The sequence below is a fragment of the Saccostrea echinata genome, unplaced genomic scaffold (assembly GCF_033153115.1).
Source record: "Saccostrea echinata isolate AGI-Se365-2 ecotype Australia unplaced genomic scaffold, CSIRO_AGI_Sech_v1 ptg000054l, whole genome shotgun sequence".
Lineage (NCBI taxonomy): Eukaryota > Metazoa > Mollusca > Bivalvia > Ostreida > Ostreidae > Saccostrea > Saccostrea echinata.
In genome coordinates, this window is record NW_026889803.1 from 19,318,712 (window position 1) to 19,335,366 (window position 16,655).

General features: G+C 36.0%; 1 protein-coding gene and 1 pseudogene across 1 annotated transcript; both read right to left on the minus strand.

Annotated features, from left to right (window-relative positions):
* Positions 1-373: 373 nt before the first annotated feature.
* On the minus strand, positions 374-1,091 carry LOC133204702 (uncharacterized; annotated as a pseudogene).
* Positions 1,092-11,677: 10,586 nt separating this feature from the next.
* LOC133204703 (uncharacterized) lies at positions 11,678-12,304 on the minus strand. The gene has a single exon (XM_061340445.1). It carries the CDS (start codon positions 12,302-12,304, stop codon positions 11,678-11,680), a length of 627 nt encoding a protein of 208 aa, XP_061196429.1.
* Positions 12,305-16,655: the final 4,351 nt, after the last annotated feature.

The window sequence follows — 16,655 nt, forward strand, 5'->3', positions numbered from 1 at the left end:
GCCATGGTAACCAATTCACAAATTCACTAAAATACCAGAAAATATTTCAGAACGAGTCAATTTTGTTTTCAAAAATTTTAAATATAGTGATACTACTTCTTTGGACACACTTTAAACATATTTTTCTTGACAAATGACATTGTTGCTATTCAAGTAAGTTCAATTCATAAAACTGTTATTTTTTAGATTAAGATAGAAATTAAAATTGTAAATAATATAACTGTGCGTAGGCCCCTTTAACAGTCTTTAAACAGTAAAATGAATCAAATAACATGCAATGATTCAAACCAATTATATACAGTCTACTCCTCCTGATTCTCCACTAGAACCTCATCTTCACTGTCAGAAAAGTCAACAGTTCTAGCTGCATCTTCTACCAATTCTGTCCAGTCTCGAACTCCAAATTCATGGCAATATGCCCACACATGCCTAATACACGGGCTCCATTTTTACAAGTACAATACCATGAGAGGATTGAAGTGTCATATTTTACCCAAAGAGTGTACTTTTTAGACCTAACATGGCGGCTTTGGATTCTAGCACAGCACTAATGATGTTAGGAATCACATTGCTGACAAGAACTTCAAATGATCCATTGTCTGTAAAATGCTCCGATGAGTAAGATTTTGCTGTTTTTAGCTGATACACGCCAATCGTTAGCTCTCTGATTTCGTCTTCCGTGAGTTTAGGAAATGTAATGCATGTACTAGTTTCTCCAGACCTGGAATACATGTAGCTTATTAGAGTTTAATGGAGCAAGAAAAATATGACCCTAAACATTATATCTGATCATTAGATAAAATTTAATTCCAAGAGCCATGTACAAGGATGCACAATTTTATATTTTATTATATATTTTATAGCGTGGTATATACTTTAATAGATATATATATATATATATATATATATATATATATATATATATATATAGATATAGATATAGATATATATATATATATATATATATATATATAGTATTCAAGAATTAAACTTTATTGCTACATTGTAATGATGATTGGTTTCTGAAATCACAAACCATTTTCCTGCACAAACGACTGAAGTTCATTTGATTGCTTTGCCAACCTAATCATCTTAGAAGCTATAGCAAGATCGTCTTCAAAAGTGCCTGTATTAATAGGAGGTCGGTATTTGTTACAAATACTGCAAACAATTCGTAGGTAGTTCCCGATATATGGGATCTGAGTGTTTGGTAAAGTCTTCCCGAGATATTTCCATGTTTTAATCCTCCCATTAACTGATTCCACCACCCACCTCACCTGATATGTAATAAATAGCAAAATCCTAATCAAATAACTGTAGAAAAAGCTTATTTTTATTTATTAAGGTCTTCCGTCTTCACGGAAGACCTTATAGTGATTCTACTGTTTCTTCTTCTTCTTCTTATTTTTTTGACCAAATTTTGTGCAGGCGTTTTCTCGAAAACTGTTCAGTGGTTTTCAGTGAAACTTTCAGGAAAAATGAGTCATTAAGTGAACTTTGTTCATCACAAAAAAAATTTGGTAAATTCTCTTTTGGTTCCAAGTTATGGACTATTTCCTGATTTTTAAATGGACTTTTGTCGCTGAATGTTCTAAAGAACGGCTAAAGATATGAACTGGAGACTTATTGGAGAAGATAGATCATGACCTTTAGATTTGCAGAATTATCTATTTGTGCGTCGTCACCACTTCCCGTTGCTACCGGAAGCGAATTTAAAAAAGGGCATTTTTAAACTTTTTTTTGTTTTTCAATTTTCAAATTTAAGAGAGACTCTTTTGTAAATGCTTAACATGCAATTTGTTTTAAAATTGATCAATCCAAACTCTAGATATTCGCATTTTAAAATTTGAAGCGGGTCCAAAATGGCGGCTGTCTACGACGAGCATGTTGGCACTCGGAGCTCCTCGGGTGTCTCGTTCCTTGCACACTAACCTCGGACGTCAATGGTTTCTAACATGTTGCTGATACAGTCATGTGATCTTATTTGAAATTCCTCCAAATGTTATACTTTTGAAGTCTGAGTTACTTTGAAACACGCCCAACACTATGTTTTGCTTTCAAAGGCTACTTACATGATGTTGTGATCAAACCCAATATCCAAGGAAGAAATAGACAAGAGAAAAAAATGTTTGAAGAACTTTATGTAGAGTAAAATATGAAATGAGTTACAAGGCAGTTTCCGGCGGGGAAATGTAATCGATTTGATGGATATTTCTCCACCAATCACTTCCGAGGTTTGTATGGAGCGTAGCGGAGTCAGTCGAGGATTGCCGATTGGCAGATTGGAGTTTACAGAGACATCTGAGCGTCTTGTTGAACGAAACTACCATAAGGATCGATGAAATATGAAGGAATTGATGGATCTTTCAGATTATGAAATGGATAATCTGTCTTTGAAAACATAAATACTCTGACCTCAAAATGCAATAAAATGAGTAATTTGTACGGTATATACAATAATATATATGATAACGGAGACCGTTCAATAGAGCATACATTTCAAAGAAAAGGCGCGAAGATTTACTCGTCACGTAATGTATCGTGACTCTTCTTTCATAGTAGAAAAATGGTATGATGCAGAAGTGCAGAAAAAGATTACACGGACACCTTTGTATGAAATACAGGTACAAGGAATTGCATGGAATAAAAAGTTGATACACAGAGAATAAAGGAAGTAAACAGTATCATCAGTTCATCAGTAAAAGATTATTTGTTATTGTTTAAACTCAAGTAACGAATTCCGATGTGGATCTGCTTGCACAAAATTTGGCTAACTAGCTCTCATTCTATAATTCCGCACTATATAAAAAAAAACTTTTAACCCCTGACGCTCGTTACTTCAGGCAATGATACAAAGTTAACATCGATGATGGCTGGTAAAGTTGCGCTTGTGTAGTGGCTTCCATATTGAATATTCACGAATTTCTTTATCTCTTTTTCAGCTTGAATTTTCGTGTGTTTTTTTTTTCAGAATTGGACGGAAGACCTCTCATTGCTCGCAATGAGTTTCTAGTTATCATTATTTTCTTAATAACTTCCTATAATAATCTTTAAGTGAAAAATAAACTCAAAAGTACATAATATATAAATTACAAGAATATGTTTATAATTTTGTGTAAGTATATGCTTTTTCGATTGTTTAGAAGCATTACCTTCGTCAAAAGTCGAGAACAGTTTGCCTCCTCTATAGTAAGTTGTCTCTTTCCTTTTTGAAGAAAAGCAGGCATTTCGGCCTTTATTCCCAAATCTGTCAGCTGTCCTCAGAGTCTCTAAAACCCCTGTCGACAACAAAAACATCATCTTCCCTTATCCAAGATTTCGAATTAAGGCATCATTATTTTTGGGATCTGCAAGATAGGGTCCAAAGACTGAAACGATTCGAAACAATCATCATGGGTTTCAAGAGCGGGCGATGCTTGTGCATACTGTATGATATCCTGCTGAATGTATAATTCCCACTCTTCTGTATATAAATATACGTGCCATCTAGGACTAATATGGCAGGTGTTGATCCTACAGTAGAGAACATCTGTTGGGCAAGTGGTCTTGTGTGACTGTCAATGATATCATTTCTTGTGATGTGTGCAAATCCCAGATTTCGGGGAACGAAGTCATTCATCAATGCTTGTCTAGCGGAATACACGGCTCTTCGTATCTGTATATAAAATAAAGATCATTTAAATGAACATGTTTTGGCAGTTTGGTAGTCAAAGCACAAATGCCATTGAATTTTTCATATTTCTTAAGAGAAGAGTGGTTAGTTGCATTTTAAATATACTGAAGGTCAAATACATACATAAGCTATACAGAACTATACATAATATAATACTGAATATACCTGGAATTTAGTCATATTAAACAGCGTAGCTACATGTAGCATCTGATTGTCCAAGCCCGATTTCAGCTTCATCAGGAGAATTGCAATGCATGTGCAGATGGACCTAGTTTGTGTTGCCCGTATGTTATGCACCCCGCACATCAAGTCGTCAAATTGTACCCTGATAAGTCCGGTCAGATTGTAATAATCAGTGTCAGCTAGACTAGACGGATCATGAAAGTCTATTCTTGAACCTTCTTTCCTCAAAACCTCTTCCCTCGCCTGTTGTAACAGCTCCAGAACTGAAGACCTATTTAAGTAACTTGTATTTTTTGATGTTCTGATTTTCTCAATCGTTTCTGTTGAGAGTTGGTCTTTTTCAAGGTGGACAAGGCAACACCGAGACTTCCATTTCAGGGAACCCTGTGACGGTACATATTGTCGTTTTTTACATATTGTCGTAGACGACAATATGTACCTATACCCTCACTGCACGTATTGTCGTTCATCGGTACATATTTTCGCCGGCTGAAAAATTATACATGTACATATTGCCACTGGTGACATTATGTGCCTACCCTCACTGCAGATATTGTCGCCCCACTTATATTGATGCATGAAGATTTTTTTTGTTGTTTTGTGAATGTAATTGGTGTGTTACGCGATGTTGACGGTACATATTGTCGTTATGTTCATATTGTCGCCGAGGACAATGTGTACCTACCCTCAATGTACATACCGTCGTCCATCGGTTCATTTCGCAAAACATGACAATGCTCCCATATAAATATGACTTATTGCTTTGCTGTTCTTGAGAAGATTTTTTAAAGAATGTTCCTATATATTTCTATCCGAGTGTTCAATTGGTCCAGTAATTTTTGAAAAGAAGCTGAAAATGCGAAAAGATTACAGACGGACGACAGACAAAATCTGATCAGAAAAGCTCACTTGAGCTTTCAGCTCAGCTGAGCTACAAATGTCAACCTCAATTACATTTATATCGGCACATGCATAAGAATAACGCAAGAATATTTTCCAGATAATCATTACTACTGAACCAAAAAATTAACATTCAATCTCCAAGTATATATATAACGAGTAAAAATAGACAGATTTATCAGATATATTAAGAATTACGGTATTTTGGTATATCATAGTGGTGTATACCGATCCTGTACACACTTTTCTGACCAAAATCTTTTCTTACGACAGTATTGCGAGTAATGCTGAATATTTGAAAACAACTTGTTTACTTATTTATCTGCCATACACTTTCTCTATCTTTTCTCTCTCTCTATCTCTCTCTCTCCATCTTCAAGACTTTAGTAAATATTCTTCAACAAAATATATCGGCGACGAAATGTGCAAATGGTCACAGTACATATTGTCGCCGACGACAATACCAAGTATGTGCCGATGCATGACTGTAATTTTGTCTTCCATTATGCAAGCTCGTTTCGATGGACGAGAGTATGTGCAGTGAGGATTAGTACGTACGGTCGCCATTGACAATATATGTAAGACAACAATATGTAACGTCACAAACCCTGAGTAACTCAGTAGTTGAGCACCTTCTTAGGCAGCAGGTGCCGAGAGTTCAAATCCGGGTTGGATCCATTACATACAAGAGTGGTTCTTAAGTTGATCAAATTAATATTGGTTTGTAGGTTTTATTACTTACTCGTCAAAGTAGTAAAATGCGCACCTGATCTCTTGTGTTTCCAGGATCCCTTCCCCCCTTTTTTTCTACTTGTAAATTTAGAGCATTAGCCTATTTGTTTTCACTAGGGATGTCAACGAGTACCCGGTTAACCGGGTACTCGATCGAATCCGAGTATCGAATACTAAAAATGGTACTCGGTTACTCGGAAGTATATTTTTTTCTTATTTCAAAGTACATATTTTTATCAAAAACTTATCAAAACATTCCTTAAATATTCATATGGTAATTAGCGTGTCGTCATCTACACCTGTAAAACACCTGTTATCGCCTGTGGCTGTGTATATACAGTAATTAGTGACCAATCATCTGGTACACAGCAGTTTTCACCTATTGTGGTCCTTAATTTGGGATGGCTTCAATGATTGTTTTCAGTAAACATCGTTTAAGTATGGTCTATTATGGCCAAATCGTTTTTAAATTATTTAATTTATATATGGTAGCGAAATCGGACATGCATAGAAATACCGCTACCCACTTCAAAAGTGAAGAAATATTTAGAAATAACTAAAGATTTTAAAAAAATTGAAAGTCAGTTTGCGTAGTAGGTTTAGTGGGAAACAACCAAATTATGAAATAATTAGATTAGCGATCCCAACAACGTCTTTCTCCTTCCCTTTGTTTGTCTAATATCACAAAACTGCCTAACAGATTGTTCTTTTGCGTTGATAAAATAGGTCCTAAACAAGAACTGTAAACCATTTTTATTTTTTTTTTATGTATTAATTGTGTCTTTTGAGTTTATTTGATAAATAAATTTGGTACCAAAAATTCATTTCCCTTTGACTCAGTTGTTTATATACATTTATAAACGTGATAAAACAGCTTTGGGATTTAACAGAGCTTTACCGGGCTCAAGAAAATTAACACACTGTCTTGTATTTTCATTTTTACCGAGTACCCGGGTACTCGATCGGAAAAACGTCCGAGTAACCGATTACCAAAAATTGACCGATTTGACATCCCTAGTTTTCACATATGTAAATCTCTGCTGCGATTTTCATGTACATGTATAACAATCATAAATATTCAGGACTCATCCCTTTTTGTACTTGCAAAGTTTTTGATAAATTCAGGTTGATGTGGTTTGAGAATTATATACAAGAAAACTGTTTGAAATTCGGTCATGAACACACAAATGTCTATTTCGGACTTTCATATGTGATTTAAATGACATATCTGAGAAATCAGTTGTTATACTTTTATATCTAAAAAAAATACATTAGCTATGAAATAAATCATGTACTGTGTGGAACCCTTTTGTCATATATAATTTCTAGCCAAAAAAAGTTTTATTATTATTACGACAGAAGCTCAAGAAGGACTGATTGATTGATTGTTTGTTATTTTACGTCCCGTTCGAGAATTTTTCACTCATATAGAGACGTCACCATACACGGTAAACGGCTTCAAATTTAGATCTTTACTTGGCACTCAGGGCCATTGAGCAGTGAGGGTTCTTTATCATGCCAATGCCTACCGTGACACGGGGCCTTGGTTTTTAAGGTCTCATCCGAAGGACCCGCAACTTTCACTTCAAAGTGCCGAGCGCTTGGCAAAGGAACAGTTGCTACCTATTTTTTATCGACTTAGGTCAGTCGCGGCCGTGATTGGAACACACGACCTTCCGATCACGGAGCGAGCGCACTACCGACTGAGCTACCGTGACGTTAGCTCAAAAAGGATATAAAAATTGATAAGATTTAGAAGGATATAAAACTTGATAAGCTTTAATTTCCTAAGAACTCGGAGAAATATAAAATACATTTTTTTTAAACAAAAACATTGTGTTTTTCCCTTTATTTAGAATATTCAGGCCCAAGATGAAAGTTTAGTACATGTAATATAATATTGTACGTGAAATTTTAAAAAAAATCTATTTCACTTGAATTAGTTATTAAATGTCTTTTGAATCAAAGTTAATGAAGGAGACTGGAATGTTTCTATATTAGTCATTCTACAACTACCATTTTTGAAATCCAATTAAAATGTTTTTATAGAATGTCATCGTTTTTGTTTTCCCAAGCTGGATTTTTTCAAGAATTTCCATATAGATACACATGTATCCGGATTTAAACTTTGACCATCTATCCGTGGTCTATACCTAGACTCCGGGGTTAGGATTTCAAAAAAAGAAGAAAAAAATGTCAATCTTTCATAAAGCTTTTACATAATTTTTGTCTTCTCTTGCACACTTGTTCGTCAGATTTTTATAAACAACCTATGGTGGCATATTTTTGTCCCCTATATGCAAGATAAATTATGTCAACATGCGAGAAAAGTATGTTAACATGCAAAATAATTATGTTGACATGCAATTTACCAATCTTTTTTAAGAGAATCTGATTTTAATATGGGTAAATTTACTTATTAGTGCCAGTATCTGACATCATGCATGCGAGATACAACATATGCATGTAGACATGCGACTTATTTATGTCGAGATGCGAGTTAATTATGTTGATATGCGACTTATTAATGTCGAAATGCGAGTCAATTAAGTCGACAATCACATGCAACATACTTATGTTGACGTGCGACTTATTTATGTCAACATGCAAGTTAATTATGTTAACTTGCAAGATATTTTTGTACCTTTGCGAGATTATGTTGATATACGACTTATTTATATTTGAACATGAAAAATAATAAGTTGCATATTATCAACAAAGCTATCTTGCTTGTTAACATTAGTAAGTCGCATGTAAACATAATCATATCGCATTTCAAATAAGTCGAATGACTACATAAAACTCTTGCATGTTGACATAAATCGCATGTCTACATAATTATATTGCATTTTAACGTAAATAAGTCGCATGTCAACATAAATAAGTTGTATCTTGAATGTTTCCCCATAAATTTACCCATGTTACTATAGGACATTTTCGGTTGTGTGAACATTTACAAAAAAGCGACTACGGAGCTTCGGTATGGAGCGCATTATGCACCAAAAATGATGCAAAGTATTTTAAACTGCTTTTTATACCTGGAATGGGATGTCGTTAAATATCGCTAAGGGCTTTTTAACAATTGAAACATTTTAAGAGTAAAGTTACCAAAGCTCTGACATGTGCATCTTATACAATCAAGGGTGGGTAGAGGATATAAAGTGGGGTGAGGCGAGCTGATAAGACAGGAGGTCTGGGGGCGCCTTGAGATTCCCCTAAGGGCGAAAATATGAAAATTTCTGAAAGATTAAGTAGGTCAAAAATGAAGTCTTCTGATTGTCATCATTTTTGATAAATTATTATAAATTAAATTTCTATGGTCAATCGAAACACCAATATATATTATTAGCTGCTGAACAGACAGCTGCGTTAGTTTGAGTGAAGTTGGAGAACTAAAATAATGCGGTTTGATGTAATTTTTCTTAGAGACGCACGTACAGGACATTTACTAAAAAATTCAATCAAAAATATGATTTCATATCCAATACTTCATTCGGCATTTAAAAAAATTAAAATATTCTATAGCTTCTTTATTTTCTGGTAAATGCCAGTTTCTACAGTCAATCCACAAGAGTAGTCCTCATTCTTGAAATATGCTTTTTTCGATTTATAGTGAATACGTTTAATCAGATATTCATTTGACAAAACTACTTAACAACATGAACTACATATCATACAAGATGAGGTACATATAATACAATCTTGCCTTCTTCAAAGATAAAAAATTATTGAGTTGGGTTAATAAAATCTGAAATGGTCCAAGAATTCTAGGCCCTTAAGAAGTATTTCAGGTTGGGGTCTTGGTTATAGGCTGGAAATTTCGTATTGTGATATATTGCGTTAATTTTAACTGTATTGCGAAATGTATTGCAATATTTTAAAATAGGTTAAAAGGCTCTTTTTCCATATTTTATTAACTTTCATCTATAAGCAGAGCGTGTTACAAAACAGTTCTTGTTGATTTCATAGTACACGTTTGGAAGAAAATGCAACCATACAACAGCAACTTTATCGTTTGGTACTGTTTTGCACGATTGAAAAAACGTTCCTGACATATTAGATTTCATATATTATTTACGAAATTTAAAGCCCAAGCAGTTTACGAAAAAACGTATCGGAAATCGATATTTTTTGACAACGAATCGCAATATACCAGAATATCGATATTATTGCGCAGCCCTAACAACCAAGCATTTTTGGTGGACACTACCAAAATTTACTCAGGAAAGTAGTATCGTTTTAAAGGGGGGAGGATACAGAAATACTGTGGTTCATACATACAGAACATATATCATTTTGTAGTATTACTGATTTGGTGTTTGGTATTTTGCGCTAATATAACATGATACATTATGGTATATGGTATGGTAATGCAGTATCAAATGTATCCAATAACCATTTTGCAAGATTAGATTATATCATTTGTTTGTATTATAATTAGTTATTACATTTTTGCACAACATGGTTTCCACACTTCGTTATCCATAGTCGCTGATAGCTGTAGAAGTTCACCCAACCGAAAATGTCCAGTATGCACATAACATTTATTCTCATACATGTATATAGGAAAACATAATATAACGTTGTACGAGGGCCGTTCAAAATTTACGCGGACTTGTTGCACAAAAAATATATTTGACGACATAATCAAGCAAAAAGTCACAAATAATATAAAAGAATCTTTTCATATATGGTCATCAAAATTTCATTTCAAAATATTGTAAATTAGTATCAATTTTGGGTGATTTAACAGGACATATCATGAAGTCACGGCGCAGTAAAAACCTTCAACGTCACGGGCGTTTTTAAAAAATGGGAGCTTTCATTTTCTCAATGTTTTCCCTTAGTATATGATACTATATAGTTTGGGTTGCCTTATCCACTCAAAATAAACATCCATATACCATTTCTGATCAGCTTAAAAACTATAAAACTAGTATTGTGTGTTCTAGTTTGTGTTAAACCCCAAAACTGCAGATATTTCTGAAGTAAAGTTTGACGTCGGTCGATCTCAATCACATTCTTAATAGTCCAGATCAGTGTTTTGTCGATGAACTTCTTCCATTCCTCCCGGATTACCTTTTGACTAAGGTCTAACAGTCTAAAATTCTTTTTTATATTTTGTAGAGATGTGTCGGAAATTCCCCTGGTTTACTACATGTTTCATTGGGCTTATTTCGGGTCTCCGTTGGCGTTTTCCCAGCATGATTCATAATTTGATAAAAGTGCACTGCTCCGTCAAATCACGAGATTTCATTTTTGAAGTTGATTTCGTAGGGGTCACGTCGGAGGAAAATAACAATATTTCTCTTAGTACTTCAAATATTACGTCAGAAATCTATATACTTAATAATACAACAATAAAAAGAAATTTTAGAGAAAATTGTTGAATAATATCGTGAAATATGGAAAATAAATGAATAATATTTTGGATACCGCATGTTTGTTTTTAAACAGTTTTGCCGTGCTCCGTACATCACCATCAGCAGTATCAAAACAGCAGTAATTTTAAGAGATATTAAATAAAATCAAAAACTTAACCAAGAATTTATTCTCTACGAAATATGTTTCTGTGAAATTTCAGTTCTATATGTAGCGCCGTCGAGCGGTAAACGGCTTTATTTATTCCCTCATATAGTAAATAGTAAAATGAAAATATTTCCTCTGTTTTAAAATCTCCTCAATGTTTGAAATAAAACCATCTGGTAAGTTTTACATACAATTTATTTACAGGGACAGGTGCCCGTAAAACACATCACAATAATATGTAAAGACAATAATCCAGTATCTTTTGAACGTTCTATATACACATAAATCCCAACGACACAGTGACTAACTGACCCAAAATTTCCCCCCCATATATATACCCGCTGGCCGATGCTCATAAGGAGCATCACCTTCGAAACAAAGAGAATTGCGTAACAAACTAACCGATCCTCGCAAGGAGCATCGAGTAGCTATATCTAAAAATAGTTATACAAAACAATAATTGACCGTTAGCATAATTAAATACTAAATAAACTAAACATTTTTTTTTTAATTAACCTAAATCACTACAACTCCCCCACGCTTAACTTTTGACTCCGTTCAAAAAAATAATACACATTACAAATCAATATCAACAAAATAGGTTATACTCTGTATGTTCATATAGACATTAATTTTAACAGTATTTACAGTACAATGTTTTCACAAGTAACTAAAGTCTCCTGAGGTGAACCTAATGTTACCCTCCTCGAAATGTTTCGGAATTTCGGACAATACTTCCGAAGCTACACTTTCGTAGTCTATCTCACTCGGGGTCAAATCCTCGAAATATACCACATGTGTGTCCCGGCTAACTTCTATGGTGCCGTCAGGGTAGTTCCTTGTGGTTTTATTTAAGAGGAGACACACAGTTGATTTTGTGATATTGTTATTGTCAATGCAATCCTCACTCGCGATATCACTGTCAGTGTCTCTGAATTCTACTTTTCTACCTCCATCTGAATTCTGGTCCTCCTCGATTTCTTCTTCCTTATCGCTGTCGGCCACAACCATCCGCTCGTCATCAATGTCGCAATAATCCAAAAGTTCATCGGCCCGATCCTCAAAGTCATTGGTGTTCACCGAAATAATTTCCAAATCTTGCATGAAGTCAGATTGTCCAATGTCACAATTTTGGGGAGTCTGGTCCATACGAATGACCTCGTCCTCGTCTGATGAAATGTCCTCGTAGAGATCACTTAGCACATAAACAGGCTTCTTTGAGGATGAATAGAAGTCTCTGTTAACATTATTTCCTTGAGTCCGCTCCATTTCTTCGTTAACACTCATTTCACTAAGTTTATGCACTTTCTTGTAATGTCGCTTCAAGTTTGACGATCTAAGAAAAAGTTACTGACAAAAGTTACATTTTAGCGATTTCACTTGAGACTGGTGTTGTTCTTTCAAATGTCTTTTCAAATTACACTGATGATTAAAGAAAATTCCACAAATATCGCATAAAAATCCCATCTAATCTAGTTAAAATCCTAATTAAAAGTGTCAGTCTCTGAATCTCAACGGTCGTTTAACTAGTCGTCCAAATCGAGTCGTCTTGGTAACGGGACTTTTAGGGCTGTCCTTAGACGTTTGCTCTTGTTTATCGTAATTTGATTGGCTGTCGGCATGTGACTGTTCTGCTTCGGCAGCACTGGTCAAAGGTGTGACTGGCGGTAACTTCAATTGAGTACGTTCGGGTCTCTCGCTCGCAGCTGGCACGCGTCGGTAGTGAACATCTGGTGTCTCGCCACTTGTGTATTCGGATTCTTCGGACTGGAGAGTTGGTCGCTTGCCCCCTTTATACGGTTTAAGGTTGTCGGCATGAACAACTACTGGTTTTGATTGTTTCGAATGTCTTATTTGATAAAGTACATCACTCAACCGTTTTTCTATAGTCCACGGGCCTGTCCATTTTCTGGCTAATTTTAATTTAGTTCCTTTAGCTACTTTTGTTTGACTTCGTCTCACTAAATCACCAATGTCGTAATTTATTTCACGCACATTTCGATCGAAATATGATTTCTGTCTTAGAGAAGATTTCTTTGAAATTTCTCTGGCATATTCGTGAATTTCAAAGAGTTTTTCTTCTAACAAACGGACATACGCTACTTGGTTCATCCCAATCTCTGGACACAGGTTATTTTCACCTCCGGTTATAACATCAATCGGCAATCGAGCTTCTCTTTCAAACACTAATCTGTACGGTGAAATACCTGTCGTCTCATGTGGGGTAGAGTTATACTCAAGAACAATTCCGTCAATATAATTGTCCCAATCTGTCTGATTTGCACTTATATACTTTGAAAGCATGTCTTTGATTGTGCGATTCATTCTCTCCACCATTCCGTCAGACTGTGGGTGATACGGTGTGGTTCTAGTTTTGTCAATTTGCAATAAATAGCACATCTGCTGAAAAAGTTTACTTTCAAATTGTTTGCCTTGGTCAGAATGGATTGTGCCTGGGCATCCATATCGTTTAATCCAACCTTTGAAAATAACTTCCGCCACTGTCTTAGCTTCGATGTTCATTAACGGATATATCTCAGTAAATTTAGTGAAATAATCCATCAATACTAAAATATACGCATATCCGTGTTCTGATTTTGGAAATGGTCCCGCAATGTCAACTGCTATTCTCTCAAATGGTTCTCCACTCAGGAAAGTTTTCATGTGTGACCTCTTTTTACGAGACGGGTTTTTCCTCTCCTCACAAATATCACAAGCCGATACATAGTCCTGAGTATACTGACGCATTCTAGGCCAATAATAACGTGAATTTCTTATTCTCGCTAATGTTTTTGAAATTCCCATATGTCCAGCCACTTTAGAATCGTGCATGTGCCACAACACAACATGGCGCATGTTTCGTGGTAAGCATATTTTAATTTCCTCCCTTTTGTCTAAAATCCAACGAATACACAACAAACCACGGTTAATACACAATAAGTCCCATCTCGAATACCAGAATTTACACTCTGAATTTTCTCCAGATATAACTGATAATGGCGGTTTTTCACCATTTTCCAGCCATCGTATTATGACTTGCATTCCGCTGTCTTTAGCTTGATTCTCACGAATGCTTTCATAGCTTAACGACATCATGGGCTGCTTCCGTGCTTTGGCTCTAGCAGGTCTATTACATCTCGGCTGTAGAGTAGGCGAAACAACAGCACATTCTGTACTAACACAAGAGGTGAGGACCACGGGCTATTAGATCTCTCAATCATCCCTTGTTCTTCCAGTTTCCGAAGCTCCTCGTCCATGATTTCTCTCTTAAAAATCGGAACCCTGCGCACTGGTTCCTTGAAGGGTACTTCCTCCTTCAATTTAATGCGATGCTCTTAGCACGTTCCACAGGTTTACTAGGATCTGCAAACGCATCTACACGAGTCAAAAGAAAGTCCTTAAACTTTAAACTTTGTTCTTTTGTCATATTTCTACAGGCATCATTGAAGATTGGCTCTAGATATTCAGGCAGTCGATTATCCACTGACGTCACATTGCTTACTTCCGGAATGTTCACAGTTGAAACAGCATCCACAGGATCAAATACTGCTATTTCAGAATTCTTCCTCACCATTACATCACGATCATTTGGATTAAAAACACGCACATATATTATATTCTGGCCAGTAGTCGCAGTTACTAATTCTCTCGCTACAGCAAGTCCATAACTAAACACAAATGTTTTTAGTGGAACTAGAATACCGTCAGCAACATTTGCACTACGCTCGAACGCTGCTTTAATCACAATTTCACAATGAGCTGGAACGACACTATCCTCGATGCATAATACAGAATTACCCCGCACAATTTCCTCGTTTTGTGATTTAAGGGTACACAGATTACTTGCATAATTCCACTGGCATTGAAACCTGGTGATAAAGTCTTGTCCTAATAAGTTACTATTAACTTCTCCAACAAACACACGGAAAATCACTTGAAAACTTTTAAATGAAAGTAACATTTTGGCTGTTCCTATAACCTTTAACCTCCTGCCATCGGCTGTATGGAATATTTTCTTAACGCACTCAAGTACAGGTCTATGTTCTGGAAGGATGCTAAGATAAGTATCCTCTGTAATGAACGTATTTATTGCACCCGTGTCTAATTTCCACTCTACTGATGTGCCTTCAACTAAACCATCTAACTTCATACCCGACTTTCCTTGAATCTCTACAAAGTCTCTAACTTCATCATCCTTAGAGTCATAATTCAAGTGCATATTCTCAGCAACAACAGTCTGTGTTGATACAGTAACATTTCCCTTACTAGCAACGTCCGCAGTGTCCTGAGGTTGCCTGTTACCTATACAAGGCCGTTTTACTAACTCCTGTGTCGATGCATGGCCTACTGCCTCGACACTTTCAGGTTTAAAGGTTTCTGCAGTCTACTGTCATTTGCATTTTTCTTCTTAGGACAGTCTCTATACAAGTGTTGTGTTGAGTTACATTCGTAACATTTCTTTATTCTCCGTGCAGCTTCATTAATTTGTACTTCACTGTTTTGCGGGGGGCGTATCTTAGGTTTAACCTCAAAGTTTACAGAATCATTAACTCTGTAGACAGGTCTAACAACACGATTTTGACTATTTCTGGAACTCCTGTTTTCTGTTATTCTAATACATTCCTCCTGCATTGCCGCGGTCACAGCTTCTTGTAGCGTATTTGGTCTCATTCGCTTTACAGCAAGGCGGAATTCCTCGTCACCATCACAGTTGTCTAGGAATGTCTTTAGACTGGCCTCCTCTACGTAGTCTCTGTTGTTGGGATGTGCTCTCCTATAAAGATCAGCAATGGCTTGTCCGAAATCTCTATAAGATTCAGTATTTCTTTTTTTTTCGTAATTTTGCCTCGGCGATGTAACTTTCCTTCAAGGCATGATGACCAAACCTGTCATCCATACTTTGCTTCAGTTGACTGTAATCCTCTAAAACATCCTCTGGCAATCCGTACGCAAATGTTTCCGCTTATCCTCTAAACGTGGTAATAAGAACCCACCGTTTCATATCTAATGTCCACTGATTAAGCATGGCGATGTTCTCAAAATATCGAATGAACTCGCTCCATATCTCTGCCCCCTCGCCCTTAAAAGTGCGCTTGACTTGAATATTAAATCCTGATCCTCTTCCTGGCATCTGCTCGCTAGATGTCTCATTCTCGATATTGGAACGTCGTTTGTTCAACACTTTCCACAACACTGCACAAAGAAACATAAATAACAAAATTCCAACAATGACCCCCGCTCCACGAGACAGACTGAGTAGATAATCCGTAGGGAAGAATTTATAACTTCCAAATGCTGTCAACACGCATAAAACTGCTGCAACCAGAAAATAAGAAATATATGAAAACCAAGTACTGGAATCGGCGCTCCCGGATTCTGCACTGCTTGTCGTTTCACGCTCATTCCCACTAGCACTCCAATTGAGCGGTGAACTTGATATACCAGGAGATGGCGACATCCTGTTGAATTCATTCATTAAATTTCTCCGCGCACTAGTCCTTGGATAAGGCGTATAATACGGAGCTGGACGCTCTGAAATCCTTCTTTGTGATTCCATATTCGTCGGTGTTTGAAACATTTTAAGTAGAAGAGCACAGTGGGCAAATAACACAAATATAACAAACGGATCCAGATTGAT

Bases quoted from the DNA above. Each gene is read 5' to 3' on its own strand.
- LOC133204703 (XM_061340445.1), bottom strand. From the start codon at position 12,304: ATGAGTGTTAACGAAGAAATGGAGCGGACTCAAGGAAATAATGTTAAC.